The sequence below is a fragment of the Silurus aristotelis genome, assembly GCF_946808225.1.
Source record: "Silurus aristotelis genome assembly, chromosome: 12".
NCBI lineage: Eukaryota > Metazoa > Chordata > Actinopteri > Siluriformes > Siluridae > Silurus > Silurus aristotelis.
This window is the reverse complement of record NC_139585.1, coordinates 14,995,411-15,019,327: the sequence shown is the minus strand read 5'-3', so window position 1 is coordinate 15,019,327 and position 23,917 is coordinate 14,995,411. Positions and strand designations below refer to the sequence as shown.

Here is a 23,917-nt window from a genome sequence, read left to right as displayed (position 1 = left end):
ATGAGGCATTGATGGCTAAGGCCCTATAAAGGCTTCTTTCACGTGGCAGTGTGTAGAGTGCAGTAAAGAGAGCCTGATAAAACATTTATCCTTGTTAGTTTGTGATCACACGCTCAGTTCCGACCCCCAACTTTTACAGTGAACACAGAGCACGATGTCCATCAGTCAAACCATTAGTGAACACATTGATCGTGCCGACACACACACACACACACAAACACACACACACACACACACACTCTCTCTCTCACACTCTCACACACACACACACACACACACACACACACACACACACACACACACACACACACACACTCATTCCCTCTTTCTGCTTTCCCACTTCTGTTTCTCCCTTTCTTCTTTTTAACTTCTCTCTGCAGAGATTCTGGCTGGAGGAAAATTCAGAGCGATTAGACGTCGATTGGATTTTATTTTATTGCCTTGGTCAAAAGAAAAAAATACCCCTCATTTTTCATGTGCCCTGTTTTAGTAGTGTGTTTGTGTGTGGCTCAGGAGTGTTATTGTTGAATGGTGTTGGCTTAAGGGAACAGCTCCCCCTTCCTCCAGTGTAGAGGTGTATCACTGTCCTCATTAGAGCCACTAATAAGGAGAACTGAGAGAGGGAGAGAAAGGGAAAAAAAACGGGAGAGAGGGGGAAAAAAAGATTTTAAATTTTAATAACACGGGTATGATTTTGTAAATTTTTCCTGACAGAAAGTCCTCATTATTTTTGTCTGTCTCAGAGCAACCTCTCCTCCACCTCCTCCCCTGATAAACGGACTTTTCCTGCTTTCTTTCTTCTCTCTATCCCTCAAACTCTTTTTGAGCTTAGGGCAATATTCTTAACCCATAGACTAAGTGTAATTTTGGCTTCTGCTTTTGGAAAGAGTTATTTTGGCAAGACTGAGACTCTTGTCTGCCATTGCGGTTTGCCGTGCCTGGCTCTATGTAGGACATGTAGTGTACTTCGTGCTCAGAGCAAGTGTGTGTGTGTTTATGTCCGTGTGTGTGGTGTGTGTATGTGTGTAAGACTTACCCTGAGTTGTGAGCTGTGACAGCAGGAGCAGCTCTCCCCAACCCTCTGTCATGTGTCAGAGTGAAAAGATGGATGCAGTTTGATGGCTGCTACTCTGCTCTGTTCTTTTCGGGCCTTGCTCAGCATAGGACAGAACCTCCATCAACCCCAGGCAGCATGGCCTTCTGTTTCTCTCTCTCTTTCTCACACTTATCACATCACTGCCCTGACCACTCACTCTTCAGCATTTACTGATGGCCCAAGCATGGAGCAGTTTGTCCGCTCTTACTGGTCAGTGTAAACTCTGCTGACACATGGGGTCATCATGGGTACAGCACCTATGTTTGGGAATCCTGCTTTCCTTAAATAGGTTGGCGTTTTATCAAAGCTGTCAGTGTGCAGGCTGTGAAGGCAGGAATGTTAGACTAATGGGAAAGGTTTAATAAATCATTTTAACGCCATCCTCAATAACTCAGATAAGTAGCCTATGAATAATGTCAACTTAAACTTAATGTGTTTTAGGAATAAAGAAAAAAAGATCCATGGCTTTAATAAATACCCAAAATATTATTGCACACATTTAAATAATGACCCCTTCTATTTAAATAGTTTGATTTAGTATTATGTTTATAAAAAAAATGCTGAGTGGTTCATGAAATTTATTTAGCAGTTAAAAGGGTGTCCTGTTGTTGTTGTTGTTGTTGTTGTTATTAATGGCAAAAACATAAACAGGTCTTAAATGAACTGCAGCAAGGAATGTTTTAAGACATATAGTTGGTGGTCTTTGTAGTCTGCTTCACAACAATTACTAATTAAAGACATGTCCCCTGTTTCAAACCAGCTATTTATTTGTACCAGGATACCACCTAAACATGAGTGTAGTGTTTCTACATAGATTTAGACAGTTGATAAGCAATAGCCATGTCCCCTCTCAGTTTTCTCTGTGTGTCAGAAGATAGCTTAGCTCTGACCCCTTTTTCTCTCTCTCTCTCTCTCTCTCTCTCTCTCTCTCTCTCTCTCTCTCGCTCGCTCTTTCTCTTTCTCTCTCTTTCTCTTTCTCTCATTGCAGTACTGGTCATCAGCTTCTTCCAGTAGACATCTGCACGTGTGTGTGTGTGTGTGTGTGTGTGTGTGTGTGTGTGTGTGTGCCTACATGTGTAAATAATCAGTGTAAATAATGCAGGCTAGTTAAAGAGACATGGGGAGAGATCTGGCCTTGTGAACAAGCTCTGATTAATGTTCCCCACTATGAATATGCTTGGAATTATGCAGGCCTGTCAGCCCATCAGACAAGGCCCATACCCTGAAGCTCTTTCTATCTCTATTATGCAACACATATAACCGAATCATATACACTTGTGGACCTGTGTGCAATGCCAGGAACCCATCACTGTTCCACTTTAAACGGGTACAATGTGGTTTGCTTTATGTGCACTTGAGTATGTGTGTAAAACTTTAAAGCTCCAAGAATAAGTAGTCAAGTAATTTGTTTCTAAGTTTAAAGTTTCATGGCCAAAAAGGTTATACTGGGGTCTGAGATGGACAATAGCATGGAATACAGTGACTGTAATGCAGGTTTCAATCTGTGAATATTCAGTGCTCTTAGATTAGTCAGTATAAAAGAGGATCCCAGTAACATCTTTGCTGAATTCAATAAGCGACTATGCCCTTCATGTGCATGACTAATGATTAAAGAAAAGCATTGCATACTGTTTAGGTCATCAATCAGCGTGATCTTGATCCCGGCAGAAATTAGGGCTGTGTAAATAAGAAACAAGCCCTAGGAATATTAGAGGCAAAGTCTTGGCTGCAGAAATGCTGCTTTAGTTAAACGTGAAGAAAAAATGTTTAGAGTCATTTGTTGGCTGAGTACAAGGGGACACCCTAAATATAGGTTATTTCTGGGTTTTTGTTGTTTTTTTTATTTTGTACATTTTGCTATTGGCACTATCAGATATTTAGCATTGCATTCTTCTATTGTGTTCTACTTTTGCCTGGTTTTCTATCGTGCTGAGATTTTAATAAAGAAACTAATTGTGTTATTTATTTTTAATAACAACGCATACGTTGACTAAACAATAATGCATTCATAAGAACAATGACTTTATCTCCCATTTTGCAGAAATGAGTTAAGTAATTTGGTCCAAAAAAAAAAAAAAAACTAAATCTACAGTGATTACACCGTTTTCAATCAGGCCTAGACAGGCCATTTTGTGATTTAAGCAGAAATTTCATCTGTTCATCTGATACATTTGCGGTGATCAAGTAAACATGACTGTATATAAGAAGAGTTTTGCTGCAAATTCACTTGTACTGCAGATGAAATTGTACATATCTATTAACATGGAAATGTATGTGTATGATGCCTTGGGGAGCAAGGTGTGTGTGTGTGTGTCCGTGTCCAAGAGCAGGGTGCTGCTGCTTGGCTGCAGTGGTGATGAATGGCAAGGGTGTGGGTTATTCATCTCCTGTTTGGTGCAGTGGACAGTGGCCCTCCTCTCTCCACATGTCAGCACATGGGATAATTCTATCATTTATCAGGAGTGACTGGGACAGGAGTCACCACCACACATTGACCACGGGGTCTCAACCGTTTGTCTTCCCCTTACTCTCCTCTTCACTTCCTTAATCGCATGTGGCACACCCACTTGCACTCTTAATCTCAATTTTAAATCTTTTTGCCGATGTGTTTGCACTTTCTGGATCGTTTTTTTTTGTCAAAACTAACCTGTGCAGATGAAAGTTTTTGCAAACTATAAGTATCCTTGGATATGAAGTGGAGAATTAAGGCTTAGGGGGGAAAGAACAAGGTCTTTTTGAGATTCAGTATAATAAATTATCTGTGATCAGGCAGCTCACCAAATAAAATGATTTTTTTTTCCTGATTATTATTATTAATAACAGAAGCTGCATCTTTTGCTACACACACATAATGCCTGAGCGACATAAAGTTTGAGAGTAAAAACTGTAATGGAAATTCCCACAATATGTGTGTGTTTGATAAAAACTATGGTGAGAATTAATATCTACAAGTGTGTAGTGTTTTCATATATCTAAAATAATCATTGCTCATCACTGAGCTCTTTGTTGCTCACCTATATTGAGGATGTATAAGAACCATTAACACTTCTCTGTGTCTCTCTGTTTGAATGCAGGGTCATTCAGAACCGCATCCTGATCTTCATCCTGGGCACCATCATCCTCCTCACCATCGTCCTGGCCATCTATTTCAATCTGCGAGGCCACTGATCTCCCCTGACGGGTCCTGTGTTTGTGCTTGCGTGTGTGTGATTAATAGCAACAAAAGCACGCTGGAGTAATTAGGACAAATTGTTCATATGAATCATTCCTGGTGGGCAGTGACAGGTGATCTCTTCTCAACTCTCTCCTTCGGCTCACAACCACACACGCTCTACCCTCTAGCCCATATAGCCATTTTGCTAGAATCTTACTGGTTAATTCTTCTGCATGGGACCTCCATCTGACTGACCTCCGCATACATCATCAACATGGCAGAATAATGGTGGAGGAAGAAAGCTTTAATTCTATGATTTGTTGCTTTATTTTAACATTTTGTCGATAATGCTGCTTATTCCATGTCAGAATGGTGTGTGTATCTGCGTGCACATGCATATACACTTTCAGTCCCCGTGTAGTCCCTGCATTTTTCTGGGGCATACGCACGAATGCTTGGACCTGTCTGTAGTGCAGCACACAGAGCAGAATCACACACTACACCCAGCCCAAAGGTCAGTGCCTTTAGCAGCAAACACACACGCTTCTCCCAGTCGCGCTTCATCCAGGATTAGTAGCTTCTCACGCTGTTCCTCTAAGGTCAGTAAAGGCCTTGTGTGTGTTCAGGCAACTCAGCAGGACCACTTTTAAAACCTAAGGCCCCCCCATAGATTCACTTATAATGTACGGCATAAATATTTTGTTAACATACTTGGACATTACTAATATCTATGTTTATTTTAAAATGAATGATTATTGTGGTGATGTATTTACCTTCTTTCAGTCAGTATGAAACTTTTTTTTCATCACTGTATAATGTATTTCTGTAAAATGCAGAAACATGTGTACAGTGTAATGGTTCAAAAATGAGATGCATGTGGAAAGCTTTTTAATTTATTGAATGGAGTAATGTTATGGAGCTTTTTACTTTTGATTCAAGAGTCAGGGTTCTTTATTTGTTTGTTTGATTGTTTCCATTTTTAGGACCAACACCTGGTGAATGATGGTAGTAATCATTATAGATCAGATTGCAGCAGTTTATTCTATGAGTGTGTATTGATGGTTTACACAGTGTCCTATACGGTCAGGACCTGGTGCAGCTCAGTGCAGTTTCAGACTTATGCAGCTCAAATATACTGTCTGTTCACATGTGAGCATTTAAAATACACACACAGAGCACACCTATTGATACTGTGTTTATTATTCCCAGTGCATGTGACAGATATTCTCTCTCTGTCTCTTTCTCTCTAGTTCTCACAAAAACGCACACACTTTTTCTCCTCCTCTGGCTGAGGGCCTGATGGACAGACAGACAGGCAGAGGGCATTTGGTATTCTGTTTCAGGCCGGGTAGATTGTCTTATTTTGGAAGCAGCATGGTGGGGGGCTTTCTCTGCCTCTGCTTCACAGCTCGGGCTTCAAAGCACCAAATTAATGGCCAACAAAATAGTGTGTCTCTGTCCGTCCCATGTGGGGCCAACCCGTCGAGAGTTATCATTAAGTTCAGGAATAAATGAACAAAAAAGGAGAGAGGAGGAAGAGGAAGGACGAGGAGGGGCAGAATCCTGCCTGTTTGACAAACCTCATAAGATAATGACCTCAGTGATTGAGTTTTTCATCAACACGCCTAGACAGGACTGGGTGTCTGCATGTCTTCCGTTTGTGTTTGTCCTCTCTCCTTCTTTAGAAATATGTGTGAGTGTGAGCACTGGATCTAAGCACCTGTGCGTTTTGAATCCAGGCATGCTGTGAGTATATTTTGCTTGTTATGTATGTGTGCAGCTGTGTGTGTCTGTGTGTGTGTGTCTGTGTGTGTGTGTGTGTGTGTGTGTGCACGTTTCGCTGACTGAGTCTCTCTCTGTCTCTCTATTGCTCTCTCCCTCTCCCTCGGCCTGTCAGATCCTCTCAGTAGTGAGTGGCTGGTGGAAGGCAGCGTGGCTGCGGCTCTATTTGAAGTTGTAATGGTGTCAAAAAGTCAGGGCTGACTGACAGCCGTCAGTCCCACTGGGGCTCATTAAATCATAACAACTTGACAAGGAAATAATTGAGCACTGATGACAAGTTGAGGCCTGTTTAGATGTTTTTATTTTCTTTAATTATGCCTTCTAACTATTATGTTCATTAAGGAATTGCATTAAACAACTCTTAGGGGACTAATGATTTGTTTATATCCCCTTTTTCATTATTTAAACACTAGCCATGTCTTCTGATACCTCATCAGGCTGCAGCTATCATCTTCTGCATCTATTTTTCTCCACACACCTTTTTCTCTATAGCTCTCTCTCTCTCTCTCTCTCTCTCTCTCTCTCTCTCTCTCTCTCGCTCTCTCACTCGCTCTCTCTCTCGCTCTCTCACTCGCTCTCTCTCTCTCTCTCACTCACTCACTCGCTCTCTTTCTCTCTCTCTCTCTCTCCTTCTTTCCCTCCGCCCTCATCCCCATTATCTACGTCTCTTCCTTACTACTTACTCTCTTTTTTCTCACTTTTTCTCATCACTTTCTAATTTCACCCCTTTTCCTTGCTCATATCATCCTTCTCTCCTCTACAATCCCCTCTCTCTCTCTTGTCTTTCTTATCTCCTCCTTTCCCCCTCTTCCCTGTTCATTCTCCTTTCTTCTTCTACTCTTCATTCTCTTTTCTCTTACCCTCTCTTCTCCTCAATCCCCTTCTTCCCCCTCACATTTCTCACTATGTGCTCCTTTTCCTTATCCTGCACTCCTCCTTGTTTCCTCTCCCACTCCAACCATGCTCTCTCCTCTTTTGCTCCTTGTCTCCACCCCCCGCTCTCTTTTCTTTTTCAGCATGACCTATGGAATAGTCATTACCCTCTTATAGGCTGTGTTTTATTCCAGGGGGCAACTGTAGCAATAGGTGTGCTCACATTTTAACACATCACTCAGATTAATGTTAACCATCAGAGTGTCCAGCTAGCAGGCCCTCAGCCATCTGACGAAGGAACAGAGATTAACCACAGCTTTCCTGTAACACTGATAGTAGACATGCAGTGTAACACTAACCTGCGCATGTATACACATTAATCAAAGTGCTATAGTGTATGTTAAAAATTCTACACAGAGTGATGGCAATTTCAGGTAACACTCAGCAGTTTTTCAGCCCAAATCCTAAACGTGGGATTACCACGGCCAGCTGAAATGTCAGGTATTTTTCTCAAGAACTGAAAACCTGTTTGCTGAAAACAGTTGTCAATGCAGTTATATCCCACACATTACAAAGGAAAAGAAGGTTGTGCTAATCATGTATATGCCACAGCTGTAGTGTATAACAAATAGGATAAAAACATATTATAAAGTGCCCCTGAATTATTTAAATAAATAAATAAAAGGTGTGTTTGAGTAAATGACTAAAGCAGGAAGCACAGTGGAAGGTCTATGTTTAATCAGGTAAAGATTCTCTTTTGAGAAAAGTTCCTGTCCCCTTGTAAATAAAGCCTGGGGGGGCAGCACAGGGAGATGCGTGTCTTCTCATGTTATCACAGCAAGAACAGCGTTTTTTAAATTTTATTTCCTTACTTAACTGTAAGGTATTTAAACGTACATGGCGATGTCCTAACATGCTATCAAATACTGAAATGACACAATCCTAAAATGATTTCTGTCACTGTTGTTCTTTTCTGCTGTGTCCCTCTTCAAGTAAATGCCCATTGATTGGACATGCATGTGTTTGCTGTGATCATGTGCCCAGTATAATATTTGTGTGTTTGAAAGTGCATAGCATCTGGCCACATCTGACTTCCTACTGATCAGATCCATCTTTCCCGATTAGTGCGACTACTGTTCCTATTCTTCCTTTGCTTTCATTTGTCAGTGATTTTTATGGATTGTGATCTCTGTGGATGTGCCGAGTGCTTGTCTAGTTGTAACACTGTCATTAAAGCAGTATTGCATTTCAACACCTCTGTGTGTTTTCACCTCTCATTAGGCCTGCGATTAGCTCTGGTGTGTCATGTCAAGTGCACGTTGCCACAATGTGCCTTTTGAACTTGGGCTACAAGTTGGCGTTTCCAAAGCGTTCAGGAGGAAGGAATACAAACAGAGTGCCGTTTACGCTTTTTAACCCGCAGCTACTACCACAGTCGAGCACCAGCCGTGCGCTTTTCACTCGCTCCCTTTGTCTCCTGTACCCCACTGTGCCACTAGAGTGTGTGAGTTTGTATGTGTGTGTAGGCACTCCACAGCTACACAGTGAACAAAGAGGCAGACTGACCCATATCTCACACTGTAAACTCTTTTCCACTCTGCTCTTCTGCTGCTCGGACCTGAACACCCCACTAAATAACACTCTAGCTCTTTGACAGCACACACAAAATCAGTCTGTGCTTAATATTGCTCTGGTAATAATTATTTTTATTGACCTCTGAACATGAATTTTTACACTATTCTCCTCCTAAATTGATTTGGATGATCTTAACACCAGGGTCTATGAATAAACAGGAGGATGGAAACATACCCATGCCCTGCTGCCATTTTAAATATCTTTACATAACTAAAATTTGATGGTCAACTAGCCACCCGCTATTAAACCGACATGAGAGAAAAGACTCACATGGTCATATTCTCTTCATGTAGAGTTACTGTAACCACCCTGAATTCGATTACATATATACAGTGAGGAAAATAAGTATTTGAACACCCAGCTATTTTGCAAATTCTCCCACTTAGAAATCATGGAGGGGTCTGAAATTGTCATCGTAGGTGCATGTCCACTGTGAGAAACATAATCTTAAAAAAAAAAAAATCCAGAAATCACAATATATGATTTTTAAGCTATTTATTTGTATGATACAGCTGCAAATAAGTATTTGAACACCTGACTATCAACTAGAATTCTGACCCTCAAAGACCTGTTAGTCTGCCTTTAAAATGTCCACCTCCACTACATTTATTATCCTAAATTAGATGCACCTGTTTGAGGTCGTTAGCTGCATAAAGACACCTGTCCACCCCATACAATCAGTAAGAATCCAACTACTAACATGGCCAAGACCAAAGAGCTGTCCAAAGACACTAGAGACAAAATTGTACACCTCCACAAGGCTGGAAAGGGCTACGGGGAAATTGCCAAGCAGCTTGGTGAAAAAAGGTCCACTGTTGGAGCAATCATTAGAAAATGGAAGAAGCTAAACATGACTGTCAGACTTCCTTCGGACTGGGGCTCCATGCAAGATCTCACCTCGTGGGGTCTCAATGATCCTAAGGAAGGTGAGAAATCAGCCCAGAACTACACGGGAGGAGCTGGTCAATGACCTGAAAAGAGCTGGGACCACCGTTTCCAAGGTTACTGTTGGTAATACACTAAGACTTCATGGTTTGAAATCATGCATGGCACGGAAGGTTCCCCTGCTTAAACCAGCACATGTCCAGGCACGTCTTAAGTTTGACATTTGGATAATCCAGAGGAGTCATGGGAGAAAGTCATGTGGTCAGATGAGACCAAAATAGAACTTTTGGGTCACAATTCCACTAAACGTGTTTGGAGGATGAAGAATGATGAGTACCATCCCAAGAACACCATCCCTACTGTGAAGCATGGGGGTGGTACCATCATGCTTTGGGGGTGTTTTTCTGCACATGGGACAGGGCGACTGCACTGTATTAAGGAGAGGATGACCGGGGCCATGTATTATGAGATTTTGGGGAACAACCTCCTTCCCTCAGTTAGAGCATTGAAGATGGGTCGAGGCTGGGTCTTCCAACATGACAATGACCCGAAGCACACAGCCAGGATAACCAAGGAGTGGCTCTGTAAGAAGCATATCAAGGTTCTGGCATGGCCTAGCCAGTCTCCAGACCTAAACCCAATAGAGAATCTTTGGAGGGAGCTCAAACTCCGTGTTTCTCAGCGACAGGCCAGAAACCTGACTGATCTAGAGAAGATCTGTGTGGAGGAGTGGGCCAAAATCCCTCCTGCAGTGTGTGCAAACCTGGTGAAAACTACAGGAAACGTTTAACCTCTGTAATTGCAAACAAAGGCTCCTGTACCAAATATTAACATTGACTTTCTCAGGTGTTCAAATACTTATTTGCAGCTGTATCATACAAATAAATAGTTTAAAAATCATACATTGTGATTTCTGGATTTTTTTTTTTAGATTATGTCTCTCACAGTGGACATGCACCTACGATGACAATTTCAGACCCCTCAATGATTTCTAAGTGGGAGAACTTGCAAAATAGCAGGGTGTTCAAATACTTATTTTCCTCACTGTATATATATATGTGTGTGTGTGTGTGTGTGTGTGTGTGTGTGTGTGTGTGTATATATATATATGAAACATAAGTATTTTAACTTTTTCCAGAGGTTCTGAATTCCATAAATATACTATATAGACAAAGTTATTGAGACTCCTAACTTATTCAGCCATATGTGGTTCTTCCCCAACCTGCTACCACAAAGGCACACAATTGTCTTGGACGTGTCTGGATGTCGTAGTATCGAATTTTCTCTTCACTTGAACTAGAAGACCCAAACCTCTTTTAGCATGACATTGTTCACAAACCCAGCTGGATGAAGATGTGTTTTACATGGGTTTGAGTGGCCTGCTATAGTGCTCTGAGCTCAAACCTATTTGAACACCTTTGGAATGAATTGGAACGCTGACTGCACCCCAGACCTCCTCACCCTCCATCAGTACCTGACCTTACTAACTTTCTTGTGGCTCAATGATCACAACCCCACTCTAAAATCCAGTGGAACACCTTCCCAGAAGAGTGGAAGTTGTTATAATGGCAAATAGGAACTAAATGTGCAATGGGATGGTTAAACTGCACAAGTCGTATGGTCTACCAACTTTTGTCCATGTAATGAATTAAATAAACCTGTACCTATTATACATTCTCATGCATTATTTAATCAAATATTATTTGGTATAGTTTATATAGAGTTTCCTCTCCATACTGGTCCTCATGATTGATTTACCATTGAAAAAGAAATGTTTGAATGACGATGAGTGAGATTCTTTCATATCATTGTTTTTAGTTTATTTGATTGAAGTTATTCCTTAGCTTAGTTAAGTACCAGTATCAATAAAGTAACTACAACTTTTCTCAGCATCATGTCATCTTTAAATGTATTAGTAAATTGCAGGATTGGGCAATATGACAAAAATATATCGCTGGAAGAATTTCTATGAAATGTAATAAGTATAATAAGAATTTTTATAAAGTTTTTTATTTTAAAGTTACAAATAACAATCATAAGTAACAATAAAATACTTTTTCAAAACTATAAATGTATTTATTTGTTATAAAAAAATTATAATTCAAAGTAAATTACATAATCTTTTATTTGGCCACTAATGAGTAAATCTAAGAGAGTTGGAGAGGTAGATTAAGGGCATAACCTGAATGTTGAGATTTGGCTATATTTATATTTGCATATGGTTACTTACCAGACCTAAATTTCCAACTGGGAGACATCAGTGGAAAAAAATCAGCATGTTCAAAAGCCAGCCTGCCATTCATGTTCCCTGTAGCAGGAGATCTGAGCATACAATGATAACCCACGACATCTCTGTGGAAAATGGGAGTCAATCAGCTTTGATGGAGCACATCCTCCATGACAGGCTACTGAAGAGTGCGTTAATGAAGGTAGGAGGGCTTCACTTAACACACAGAGATGAGGGGGTGCTCTGAATTGTGTAAGTATTGTATATGCATGATGGTTTTCCATAAACAGGCTCGGTAAGCCTTTAACACATGGCGTGTGTGTGTGTGTTTCATTGTCTCGCCTTGAACGCCAGGAAAAGGGCACTTCTCTATCCCCCTCCTCAATCCCCCCACTTCTGTCTTCCAGTCACCCCTCTGCGGTACCTCCTTCTTAGATGAGGGAATCGATTAAATATTCATCATCATGTGGCCAATGGCAGCACTGGTCTGGCGTTTTTTCTCCCAGGGCAGGAAATGGAGGTGGATTCATGCGAGGGGGGGTCCCTGCAGGTTGGCATACAGGGTCAATTGAATGGATGGTTCAAAGGTTACAAAATCTGTATGATGTCCCCCTCCTCTCCTCTACTCCACCGTGCCTGCTTTTAAAAGGACAAGCTGGCCAGTGTTTTAAAAAGTGGAAGGCTTATTTTAGAGAATTAGAATTGAACAGCTTCACTAGATCCTTATTTTTGCTTTTGTCTGCAAAAGACGTCATATGTGCACTTATCGTACTCATTAAAGCTTCCGCAGCTTTTGCTAGGGAATTTCTGCTTCAATGACAGCAGCACCAAGCCACTCTAAAAGACATGTATGATATTGGTAGCAAAATTCACAACTTTTGTTCATTTCAAGGATTTTTGAAAGCCCAGGTGAATTGAGAGGAGATATTGATTTTCTTTTATCCATGCAGTGACTCAGGGATTACCGATTTTTCTCATTTATTTTTAAAGACCATCTTTCATGAGGCTTTTCCTCTCTCTTTCTTCTCTTCTGGGTACCTACTCTTCTTTTCTTTTTTCTTTTTTTAACATCATTTGTTCCCATTTTTGTCCCATATGAGAATCCCTCCTTGACCCTAAAAATTGTAATTCTGCTATAGATCACAGCTGCTGAATAATAGCTTTTTACAAAAGCGCTTAAATAAAATATGTTCAAATCACTGGTCCCAAAGGCCCTAGAAGAAAAAACCCTAATGAGACAGAAGCAGAAGAAGAAGAAGAAGAAGAAGAAAAAGAAGAAGAAGAAGAAGGGACAGTAGAAAAAACAAAACCAGTTGCACTACATTGTGAGAACATGAGTCATTTGGAACACCAGTTCAGAACATACAGCAAAGAGCTGGAGGGGAAGCATTCAACCACTGTGATAAGCTAATGTCTCACTTAATACACTGCACTACTGGGAAAATGCAGAAAGGAAGATAGATAATAGTTGGAAACGCACTAGATGTCAAAATTTAATAGATTTGATCACGCTTAAAATTTCTGACACAATTTTCTAAAATGGAAACCTGAAAGAAAAAATGTGAAACATTATAGATCATTGTAGAACATTGTTTTGTTTTCCAACAAAATAATCTCCACTACATTACTATCCTGTGTGATGTACAGAATATCATTGTTTATAGGATATACCTGCATAATAAATGCAGTCATCACATCATAATACAACATGCTATGGAAGCAGATAGCTGTACATGGTATGCTATCGTTACCTTTGCTCTCTTTACCGCATAAACCGCATTCCAAATAATATGGAATGCAGGCAGCACTCACATGATCAGCGATCATTACAGATAAGCGATGCCAGCTCATTCTGAATCAACACAGGTTTTATTTATTTATTTAAAAACACTGAAATGATTATATATATTTTTCTGCCATTTGTTAATTACTGTCATTACTAACCATCTGGCCATGATGATATATTTCATATATTGATTTATGTTTTTTTTATTTATTTATTAAAGTACATTTGGTCATGAGAATAATGATGTATGTAATGTCATGAATGATTTATTGTTGCTTATTTCCATATGCTGTATTTTGGTGGTGTTGTGTGTTGGGGGTTTGGGGTGTTAGGATGGAGGGGCTTCTGGCCCCCCTGTGGCCAAGCTGCAATGATGAAAAGCTGGCAGGAAACAACACCGCTTATGTACCGGGGCAAATACAAGCACTGAAAAGGTGAAAGCACTTGGCTCTTATGAAGATTTCCTCCCAACCCCAATTACCACACATTCACACTTCACACAGGCACAAGGAAGAACTCCAATTAAATAAAAAAAAGTGGGAAGGGAATAAACAGAAGAAATAAAACAGATTTCCACACTAGCTGAAGCACGTTGGTTTTTAAAGTTAAAAAAGAATACACATTTCATTAGTTTATAGAGTTGTTCCCCCCCCTTAATATAGTCCATGTGAAAAGTCTGCATAGTATTTTGTATAGATATTGTTGACGTTATTGTTGCTTCCAACCATTTGACTTCTATTATATACTGTATTTTATTGATTATTGCTGTAAGCCAAGGCATACTGATGCAATAGAATTTATTCAGTTCTCATTTGAATCGAATGGATTTTACACAAATACATAAAAAATAAACATTATTGGAATTGTAAAGAATTATCCTTAATTGCAATCAGCCAAAACTACTACCTTTAGATTTTTGTCTGTAAACATAAAGGAAGATTTCAGCTGGCTGTTATATTATATCATATTTATCACACACTTGTTACAACAACTGTATTGCGGTAAGTAATATTACACAGCACCTTCCCAAACCCTTTCAGTCCTGTGTTGTCCGTTACACGTGCAGCTTTAAACTAATGTTTCTCAGACATGTGATAACATATAGGATTTACATGGTGTCCGAAAGCGCATAAGCGAGCTATATAATATTACCTAGCAGTGTGACACAGTGTGATGCAAGTGTGTCCAGACTTGAATCTGAGATCTGAGCAAATATCAGACACAAAGCGTGTTTAGTCTCATTTCCTGAATCATAGCTTTTAGCTTTACAGTGCAGTGCGTAAGCTAACTGATGCATCTTGATGTGTATGGACTTGTTGGAATTTGTCCTTTTGAACATTTTCATAACAAAGTAAATAAAAAAAAGTTTAAATGTATGCAAAGGAATGTACTCTAAATACATATTCATTCAGTTATGCCTTCATTCATTCGTTCAATCATTCATTAGTAAATACTTTAGCCTGTTTAAGGTTGCTTAGGAGCAAAGGAACACTTGAATGGGTGTGTTTTCAGTCAATCACCCAAACAGACACATATTTATACCTAAGGGCAATTTGCCCATTTACCAATGTACCTACGCACATATTTTGTGGAGAGTGGGAAGAAACCAAAGAGCTCACTGAAACTTACTCAAACACAGAGAGAACACATGTGCTCAGGATTGGACCTGGAGCCCTCAGTAAATCCACCAAACAAGACGAGAAAAAAACCCGGTTTTTCTAAATGACAAAATAGGAGTTAAATGTGGCGATATTACCGTATTTTCCGGACAATAAGCCACTACTTTTTTCCTACGCTTTGAACCCTGCGGCTTAAACAACGAAGCGGCTAATTTATGGATTTTTCCTAGTTTTTTCCCGGTTTCACAAACTTTGAGGCAAAAAACTGAACCCCATAACATTAGACCAATGAAATTTCCGAACGGAAACGAAAAAACGCACTTCACCTGTGTTCTGAGCTGCACGGCATCAAGTGATTTTTAAACGCACGATGATGCCAAAAGAAAAACTCCCGAGAGAAATTGTTGTGGAAGGAAGGAGGAAGGCAGTGAACAATGACTTTCTTGGTAGTCTACTGTTTAGATACAAGCCGTTGTAACGCGTTGAGTCTGGGTGAAGGGAGAGCTCGCTAACTCCAGTTGCGACAGAAATCATATAAACACAGACAGGTTTCCAAAACTCGTGCTTTTTTATTTTTCTTGGCAACAGCGTTATGGGTTAGTCAAAGAAATTTAAAAATCAGCATCAGAAAATAATAAGGACATATTCCTCGTCTTGAACACATGCAGTAATAACGGAAAAATGCAGTGGCAGGCTATTCCCAAAATACCGCTATGCTCCTAAAGGAAGTGCAACATATTTCACCAGATATTTCACATATTTTCGTAAATCCTTTGTAAAGTACATTAGTGTAGACAGTGTAGTGCGGATTATAGACATGTGCGGCTTATTTATGTTAAAAATAAAAATATTTGTAAAATTCAGTGGGTGCGGCTTATATATGGGTGCGCTTTATAGTCCAGAAATTACGGTACTTTCGTCAATTCTTCTCTGAGCTGATGACCAGACAAACGCTTTTTTTATTACAACACATTTGAGTTACAGAAATATATATTTTTTAAGGTTCAGTTCAGTAACTACTGAATCTGTTTCAATGACAAAGGCAAGTGAATCCGTATATTTCCACTCTCAGCTCTCCTACAATGTATGTGACTTCGCATCAAAGCATTCTTCTCACAGTGACTCTCTCTCTCTCCTGAGATTTTGTGTTTTAACCTTTACCATACATTTAGACTTTGGATGCACTCACAGTCTATTTGAGTTTGTGCTTCTGCATGGTGCAGTTTGTATTGCAGTGAGCTTTGATTTTTTTTTTTTTTTTTTTTTTTTTGGGGGGGGGCACACAAATTTCCATATATACAGCTGCAAGCCATCCACGTGTGCCTTACATCTGAGCCTGAAATGATCAACAGTCTGAAATTCTCTTGTTGTGGTTTCATTTTCCAGCTGTTGTTTATTAAAGTCATTAAAGTATCAGTTTTCCATAAACATGCTGTGTAGGAACCGTACAAACAGACCCTGATGAAATCTGTCTTCTTGCTAATTTTTGAAACTGCTCCTGTAGTGCTGAGGATGCTGGGGAGAAAGGTAAGGAGTTCAGCCGTTAAAAAAGGCTTACCGTTGATGGACACACAGCACATCTACTGTAGTCTAACTGCCCGAAAAAGGCCCGCGCGCTACACAAATAAATAAATAAATAAGCACACACATCAAAGGGATTTTCAGAAAGAAAAACAAAGTCTGCACACATTTGCCAACTTGCGCTTACACACATACGAGTGTGCACGCACAAACACAATGGAGAACCTGAAATGCCTACATACACTCAACTCCAAAATTAGTGGCACCCTTCAAGAAAATAAATGTATTTAATATTCTTTTATGAAATGCCAATATACATAATAATTAATGAATACTTAGCTGGAGACATAACTGCACTGAGCATGTTCCTGTCATGTCTGACTTTTATTGGAGAGATTTAACAGAGTTCTTGAACAGTCCCATGCACAGTTTGTTCATGCAGAGCTTTGTTTTTCATTCAGACCACATCTTTTCAATAGACATCAATTCTAGAGACAAATTCTATTTCCACAAATAATTCTGTAATGAATTGAATGCATGTTTACATTTTTTTTTAAAGGTCCATCATAGTCTAAGGCTAAACCTTAGTGTTGGGATGGAATAGCCTGTTGCCCATCACTGCGAAACAGTCCAAAAAAATCTCATTAAGGTTTTTCTTTTATGAGTGCCTTTTGTCATCAAACGTCTGAAAAGCACAAATGTGGTTTAAAAGCAGCATGTAGTTCCAACTGTAGTACTAATGACACTTCAAGAGGTTCAGGTGCTGCATTTTGTGAGTTTTCTTCTTTTGCGCAACAATCTCAAATAGCATGTTTTATGACTTTTTAGCTGATTTAACCCCAAGTAACCTTAAGATCTTTGGGTCCTACTTTCTTTCTGGCACCTCATTTCTTTTGCTTCTGGCAAATTCTCCACAAATTTCGAAGTTAGGCCTTTTTATGACCTCGGTGCATCCATTACCTGACTTATGAAGCTCAGCAATCAATCTGTATCTATTCTTGTTGAAAGCTATTTGTTTTTTTTCCTCCGTGATGGTCCACATAGACAACACACGTGTGTAAATTACATATTTGTTCAACAACGTATTTGGTTCTTTTAACATGTTAAGAGCTAGTGAGGCATCCCACCTCAGTTTAAATGAACTTCAGAGAGACAGGACTGACAGAAACACAGAGAGAGCTCACCTCTTTGACTGACGGCTCTCATATACACTTCCTTTCTCATTTTTTCCAGGTGCTGTTTTCTGAAGCCTGCCTTTAAAACTTTTATTTTTATTTTTAAAGAATAATTAGTTGTTTTTACACTGTGATGTCAGTGCTGGTTTTTGTTTAAGGTTAAGTTTTCTACTCTTAAAATTGTTGAATTTAAAAGATAATGTCAATCATTTTTATTTGTACGGCAGATAGTTTTTTTTAATATAATTAGGTAGAGCATATAAGCTCGCATCAGGTGACAAAGGGTAAAAATAAATATTCATGAGATGAATTTATTGTATGTACATTGTGGACACCCACAAGAGCATTAGATTTCTTATAATGTAGCAAGGGAGGGCTGTAGTGTGGGCTAAAATCTCTTATCCAGATTGTGTGTGTGTGTGTGTGTGTGTGTGTGTGTGTGTGTGTGTGTGTGTGTGTGTGTGTGTGTGTGTGTGTGTGTGTGTGTGTGTGTGTGTGTGTGTGTGGCATAGGGCTCAGATGAGTGTATGGAAAACCAGGCATTGGAAGCCAGGCAGGAGTTATGATCTTCGATATGGGACGAAATATTGAGCGTGCTCCGAGCTACAGATGGAGGCAGCAGTGCTCCTCTCAGGCCGGCTATCTGCTTCACCTCCTGATAGAGCGATACACTTCTCCCAACAAGCTCAGCACACTGCTGAACCCTAAGCCATGCTCACTTAACCTGCCCCCTCCACCCCATCTCTCTCTCTTTCTCTCTCTCTCTCTCTCTTTCTTAATCAGGCTGGTGTTCATGCTACACTTCGTGAGCTGGATTCAGTTTAGTACAGCTGAAAGAGCACATCAGCTTGTGCTGCCCCCTCTGAGAGCTGATAATATGGTTCCTTTTACCTGTTAAGAGCTAGTGAGGCATCCCACCTCAGTTTAAATGAACTTCAGAAAGACAGGACTGACAGAAACACAGAGAGAGCTCACCTCTTTGACTGGCGGCTCTCATATACACTTCCTTTCTCTTTTTTCCAGGTGCTGACTCCTTCACTTTTATGGGGTCAGTAATGACCCCAAACACACCAGTTTTAGTCCTCAAATGGGTACCAACAGATGGAACAGTAACATGATTGTGTATGCTTTATTATTCTTAAGTCTTTGCACCATTAACTTATTGTTATATAATATAACTTATATTTTTGCACCATTAGCTTTGAATTGCTTTTAAAATACTGCTCAAGGAAGAGAAAAGAACGAGAGAAAGAATGAACAAAAGGATTCACCGCTTTAGTATTAGTTTTGCTGCAGGAAAGTAAAAGCATTAAGTGTTTGCAGGTTGCTCCAGTGATTAATATGAATGACAGTGAGAGCAGTCTTTCTTCAGCTTAGTGAGCACTAATAGTCTGTATGATGACACTTTATCTACAGTTTGTGAATATAATCACCAAACTAAAGGGGGCAACCTCAGGGGTGACAGTTCACTAACTGCCATTTGACATCTTTATAATTAACGTGGAAGGTCTGATCTCGTGCAGATCTATTCTATTTAATATTCTTATAAGCAGCATGCATTATTAAAACATGCAAATGAGGCCCAATCAGAAAACAGACTTTTTGACACAGGCTTCACAGTGTCAGCAGTGTTTGTCCCAGACTCGTAATAAACGCAATGAGCCCGGTCCCTGCTGAAGCTTCTAATGCACAATGACTGTTTCTTCCTTATTTCCTACAATGTCTTTTTTTTTCTTGCTGTCATATTTAAATCTTTCATTTGATCCATTTTTTTTTACAAAAACAGGTTTTTCTGTGTACCTGTATTCACATAGGGACATAAGTTCTTTTTTGGGGGCTGAGGGAAACGTAATATGTCTTGATGTGTGACAGTCTGACTGAGCCTACCAATCCGAGGTGTTTAAAGAAAAAACCGGCAGCATGTGCACTGGATGACTCTGCATTCAGGTGGACAGGAAGAGAGATTGCCAGCTATCCTCATCTTTGGGGTGGTCTATGGTGTTTGGAGTAGGCAAGCTGAAGCTGGGCTTTTTGGAGATGTGGTTAGAAGCTGAGACTAGGAACAGGCTCTCTTATGTTCACTTTTAGGTTGAGTTAGTTTGGAGAGTGGGATACGGGACTGGCTTCACTGAGCTGGGAGTACACGAGCTCGCTGGCCTTACCAGAGCTTTCTGAAAGCTGTCTGTCTCCTGCTCACACATGAGCTACAGTAAGCTTGAAGAGCAGAAACTTTTCTCCTTTTTTTTTTTTAACTCACTCACTCAAATATAGGACACCATGTACAAAACTAGTTTGCAAACTGTATTTAATAATCATAGTTTGATAGTAATATTTAATCTCTGTCATAGTATAAATGAATGCAGCAGCTGTGCATACTTGTGTAGTCCAAATCATAACTCGTACTTGATATTTTACCAGTGGGAAAAGATATGCTTTCTGTGCAAAACATCTACAAATCTGGAGGAAAGAAAATAGATATAGTAGAGGAGTAAATGAAGTACAGTTCAAGTTTTAAGTTTCTGTTGCAGATATTGAACAGGATCTACGGCATCTCGATTTTTGTTACAGGATGTAAAGATTTGGAAATTTTGACTCACAAGTGCCGAGGCGGATCCGTTTGGCTGCTCCATTGGGCTTTATCGAGTGTGCTATTGTTGATGTGTGAGTAAATCCCTGCATGCTCTCTGACTGCCTGGAGCCAGCCCCCAGCTTCTGCTGCACCCCGCTGCGCTTAGTCTCTCCTTCTCTCTCTCTCCTCCTGATCTCCATCTACCTGGTCAACACTCGCCCCATCTCACACTCTATCTCTGGCCATTTTCCTCATCCTCCTCTCTCTAGCTAACTCTTTTTTTTATGCACTTTTGACACCCCTTCTCTCTGTTTCTGGTTCCCCAGTAGGCAGACTTCTGCATTTCCTTTTCTCCATCTTGAAATAATCTTGTTTGGCTTCATGTTTGTGCTCATCTCCTGCGCTGGCCTGCGAATCCCACAATGTTCTCATCTCTGAAGAATTTGGAACAGCAATAACACATTAACAGGGAAAACTCTTGTGGTGAACAGCAACGCCACGATTAATGTCAACTCTAAATCCGTGACTCCATTTTATCCGGTTTACTCAAATACCAGATTTTATGTTTCATGAAATGACTGTTATATTATTTAATACTGTTATTCTGTTCATGTGTCATGTGCACACTTTCAAATCAAGCGTGACCTCATGTGAGACGAGGGCATGTATTTAACCTGATAGGTTCCTTGTAATAACATTCAAGTTACATCTTATCTTGCTTTTGATCTAAATGTAAAGTCCGCCTCTATTGTCATGGACGACTGAGGCCATTTTGTCAAGCCGTGTTCCATTAGACTTTTCCCCTCCTCTCCGCTTTGTCTTTGTCTTCTCTCATCTTTATTTGTAAGTCAAATCCTCCTGAGGTTCCTCCAGGCTTTGTTTCCATAGATTGTTAGTAGTGTGGCCTCTCACTCTCTCACTCTCTTTCTCACTCTCTCTATCTCTCTTTCTCCTCTCTCTGCACTCTTCACATTTAGTATGGAGACGTTTCAGATGTCCAGCACCTAAAAGACTCTGAGAACTCTGAGTGCAAGACGATGAACATGAAGGAGTCACAAATCTGAATAAACAGAGGCAGAATATGAAGTTGCTGATTGGTGGTTGGCTATAGCAAAACATGTGTATTGCTAAACATGTGTATTGCTGTGAGACTCGAGTCAACAAGGACAAATACCGTCCAAACAAGAACACTAACTGCTAAACTGTGCCTCATCATCCTTAACACTGAAACATCATAACAATAAGTATGTGTGTAAAATGGGACTTTGTTAAATGCACAAATGGTTTCATTTAGATTTAAAATATAAGGCTCCAAAAATGACCAATCGGTGAATCATATTCCTCTCTCTCTCTCTCTCTCTCTCTCTCTCTCTCTCACACACACACACACACACACACACACACACACATACACAATTTTGCTTCCTCTCACTACATCGCTCTTTATTTCATGTTATTAAAGCACACGGATTGTCACTGTTATTTACCAAATATAGTCTGACAAAGAAGTGGGAATTTTTTTTTCCTGATTGAAGATCAAAGTGGCAAAGTCTCCTCCTCGAATCCCGCCCCTTCTATTAGAGCCCCTTAAGAACAGAGGAAAACATCAATTTCTCACACATCAATGGCGGCTTCATAATCAATTGAAAAAGACACTTGTATGGGGATGCAAATCTTATCTTTGTCTTATTAAAAGCTTTTAGAAGATACATGTCGGGATTTAATATTATTAAATAAAAGAGGTCGGTTTTTTAATCTAAAGATGCAGAGGCGTTAGTAATGGTCTAAATCAAAGCCAAGGGACTCTCTTAATTACAAGCGGACTTTTTCCTTTCCTTATTAATATTGATAAAATATACCGAGATCTGATCTCTGTGTGCGTATAATGCTTTTTTTTTTTTTAGATGGTTAATGAACACAACTAGGACATGAGCTTCATTTAAAAAAACAGAGCACTGATGATCCAACTAGAAATGAGTTTTACACCGGCTGGTAATATGACTAAAAAAACAACTTGTGCTTTTACTATGCCTGTATAGTGAACTCTGACCTCTTTTTGCCTTCCCATAGTTTATTTCTTAATTGGTTCAGGAGTGTTAATGGCATATAACCTTGAATATTTGCTAAAGTTTAAAAGTCCTTTCCTTTTGTTCATGAAGTGCTTTCTGGAAATATTATAGTTAGTTTGTTTTGTGCAAAATGTGAAATGTTAGCAACACTTTAGCAGGGTTTTGATGGTGTTCTTAGACACTGATCTATTTGTACTATAATAATATAAAATATATTTCTCACAGGGAATAAAAGCTCTCCAGTAAGGCATGCTGGATAAGAGGTCGTGTACCACATACCTAAAATAAATGTACAGGGAAAAAATACTCAAAGTAGTATTTTTACATGCTTTTAAATGCAGCTAAATGTTTATTAAATGACAATAAATTGAACATCAGGGTTTCAACTATCCATAAAAGTAATAACTTAAATGATATACTACATCTTTTGCACCACATCTTCAGGTTTATTTAGAAAGAGAATTCACTTGTGCTTAATTATTGAAACATATTTCAAAAACCTGAAGCTACAAATGTTAAAAAAGAAAGAAAGAAAGGCATCTATTGATCCCTCTTGTGATAAGCATTGATTGGGCTTTGCTTGAAGCTTTCGTGGCTAAAATGGAGCCAAATGTGGGGCAGATTGATTTTACTGCATTAATTTCTTAATTAGGCCCCTGGTTTGAAAACCACACCAGGTTTTTAACCTCAACCAAGGGCTAAGAGCCAGTGATGATGATGATGATGGTGACATGATTTGAGTCTTGGGATCACTAGGTTTTACAAACATGATCTGCAGTAGAACTATTAGGAATTTACCATTATTTGAGTACATCTTGAATTAGATACATGCAATATACCTTATGTTTGAGTAAGCTGTTTTTTTCTGACCCTGAAATTAAAAGGTAAGAAACGAGCTTTTAAAAGGACTTAAAGAAGAAAAGTAACAAATGTAAAGCAAACACATTAGCGTCCTATGGAGTGCAGTGAATAGATCTCTGTGTTTCTCCCTGCTCACCTTATGTGTCTTTTCCCCTCCTTTACACACTCTCTCTTACCGATTCACACACCACCCACACTGCTCTGTGTTGATTGCGAAACATTTTTATGGCTGCTGTTGAACTGTTCTTCCTGTTCTTTCTCTGTACAGAAAAAAAGACCCTGCTGTTCTTCTGTCTGGCTTAGGAAGAAGCTCCATAGATGAGGTCCTCAGCCTCTCCAGGGACAATCGGCCGCGGGCCCTACAACAGCACGGGACTCGCCCCAAAACACAAGGCTGTCATTAAAGAAGACCCTCTTTTAGTCAGCAGCACAAAGTGGGGTCAGACCTGCAATGCCTTTTCCACATGTGTCCCATCCAGGGCTTTTGACGTGACATTGTTTACCATTCAGGCAGGCAAACATGGCGGGTTAAAAGGAGGATAAAAAGACAGAGTGCAACGTCTCTGTCTATCTGCTGCACATAAATATCAATTTGTAAACTTTATTGAATTAACCAGTAAACCTGAAACCTTCATACAAACACATGACAACAAATAAACAGTAAA

General features: G+C 39.7%; 1 protein-coding gene and 1 long non-coding RNA gene across 5 annotated transcripts in view; one reads left to right on the top strand and one right to left on the bottom strand.

Annotated features, from left to right (window-relative positions):
• Positions 1 to 6,405, top strand: part of vti1a (vesicle transport through interaction with t-SNAREs 1A) — a 105,757-nt gene extending 99,352 nt beyond the window's left edge. For all 4 annotated transcript variants that reach the window (XM_083555994.1, XM_083555996.1, XM_083555995.1 and 1 more), the window contains one exon: positions 4,171 to 6,405. In XM_083555994.1, coding sequence (XP_083412120.1) covers positions 4,171 to 4,264 — 94 coding nt within the window. In that variant the 3' untranslated portion in view covers positions 4,265 to 6,405. The remainder of the gene's footprint in view (positions 1 to 4,170) is intronic.
• A 138-nt stretch (positions 6,406 to 6,543) lies between these two features.
• LOC310734230 lies at positions 6,544 to 11,941 on the bottom strand. Its single transcript, XR_014536000.1, has 2 exons — positions 10,541 to 11,941; positions 6,544 to 8,901 (listed from the first exon to the last, which is right to left on the bottom strand). It is a non-coding gene; the product is annotated as an uncharacterized lncRNA (long non-coding RNA).
• Positions 11,942 to 23,917: the final 11,976 nt, after the last annotated feature.